At 35.2% G+C, this 1601-nt stretch overlaps 1 protein-coding gene across 1 annotated transcript; it reads right to left on the bottom strand.

Annotated features, from left to right (window-relative positions):
* Positions 1-839: 839 nt before the first annotated feature.
* LOC111408556 (transcription repressor OFP8-like) lies at positions 840-1556 on the bottom strand. Its single transcript, XM_023038302.1, has one exon. The coding sequence runs from the start codon at positions 1554-1556 to the stop codon at positions 840-842; it is 717 nt and encodes a 238-aa protein (XP_022894070.1).
* Positions 1557-1601: the final 45 nt, after the last annotated feature.

Below are 1601 nucleotides of genomic sequence, written 5' to 3'. Positions count from 1 at the left end.
CTGTCACAAAGATTATAATGAAACAATTATATCTGTTGACAAATGAAATCTCACTATCAAAGCTTTTTGTCAATTAAAAAGTGGCTCCAAACCCAAAACTCTATATTCAGACCATTCAAATCTCTCCTGCCTTTTGTTTCTAATTTCTATATACATATAAAATGTACAGCTCATTAGAATTTGTCATCTTATGTCTTAAATTAAAACCTTTTACCTTATTAGTATTGTGTTATAGCCAACAGGAATTAAGTCAATTAACGACAGGCTGTTTGTTAGCCGACGAATATTTTGTTTTAATTCATTGGATTTGGTGAATAACATTACAATATAGACGTACCTAACTCATAATATCATACTTACTTATTTTGTAATTTCTTAACTTAATTTTATAGTTTGAATTATTTGTCCATAGGCATGAAGCCAAAATCCTTAGAGCAAGACATTTCACCATTCTTTCCTAAATCCTAATCCTAATATAATAAAAATTTCCCTCGTATTATTAGTTGAATAATATACAGTAATTCCTTAGGTGATTAGGGATTGAAAATCAAAGAAATAGTTGTTTTCCACTTCAATTAGGCCGGTCGAGTTGCTTTATTGCCCCTTGCCTTTTTCATCCTTCGATAATTTCATTTTCGGATAGTTTTTCATTCTAATAACGACATCTCCAGCGATTCAAACTAAGGAGACACTTAAGTTGAGTATCGGTAGATAGAAAAAATCCATAGAACATTACAATTAGTCTCGATAAAGGGTTTTTCTTTTTCAAATATTATCGTGCCAAATGAACAAGAAGGCGGTCAAATATAGCCAAATTGCACGTAAATTACAAAGTCAAATTACACATGAGACACAAACAAAGCTTCCCAAATATCAGAGAAAACTTGAATAATGACCCTATGATGATGATATGAATTCAAAGATAGAAAACACTGCAACAAATTCTCAAGTTCTTTTGCTGTAAAAATCTGCTTCTCCACAATCATTTCCACCATTGATGTTCTAAAATCAGAATATGGATCGCTCGAACGCCTCACCACTGCTAAGCTATCTTTAACCCCTCCTTGTAACGGCATTAAACCCTCCTTAAAAATCTTCTTTTGAGCTCTTCTCGACTGAGCCCCGGCCTTTAATCCGTTGCTGATGCAGCGTTTTTCAGTAGTGAATTCTTCTTTGTCACGATATTCTGAAAAATCGAACTTTTTAGTCCTCGAATTCTCCTTCTTGTTTGAGCTCTTTCTAGTCTTCTTCTCTGAATAATTTTTTTGGAACTCGTAGGGTGTATTGAAAGGTGAAGTGGGGGATACTGGAGGGCACTTTCGACCCTCGATTTCAGTAGAAACAAGAAGACATTTTCGCTCCTCGGATAATCTTTCAGGCCATTTTGGTCTGCACATGAATGGAAATGGACGAGGAGGCGGCAAGAAATGCTCGATTAACTTAGAGCGTTGATGACTGTTTGTCTTAGGAATAAAAGTGGGATCATCAACGTCGTCGATGGTGTTTTTAGATTTGCACGAGGTGAGGGATGATTGAAACATGCGATAGAAACGCATTTTGAAGCGATTCTCCATAGGGTTTGATAGTAGTTCTTGTTTCAA

Source organism: Olea europaea, chromosome 13 (genome assembly GCF_002742605.1).
Source record: "Olea europaea var. sylvestris chromosome 13, O_europaea_v1, whole genome shotgun sequence".
NCBI classification, from domain to species: Eukaryota; Viridiplantae; Streptophyta; class Magnoliopsida; order Lamiales; family Oleaceae; genus Olea; species Olea europaea.
Note: the sequence above shows the minus strand (reverse complement) of the source record. Positions and strands in the feature narration are given on the sequence as shown.

Coding starts and splice junctions, on each gene's coding strand:
- LOC111408556 (XM_023038302.1), bottom strand. CDS start 1,556: ATGCGTTTCTATCGCATGTTTCAATCATCCCTCACCTCGTGCAAATCT.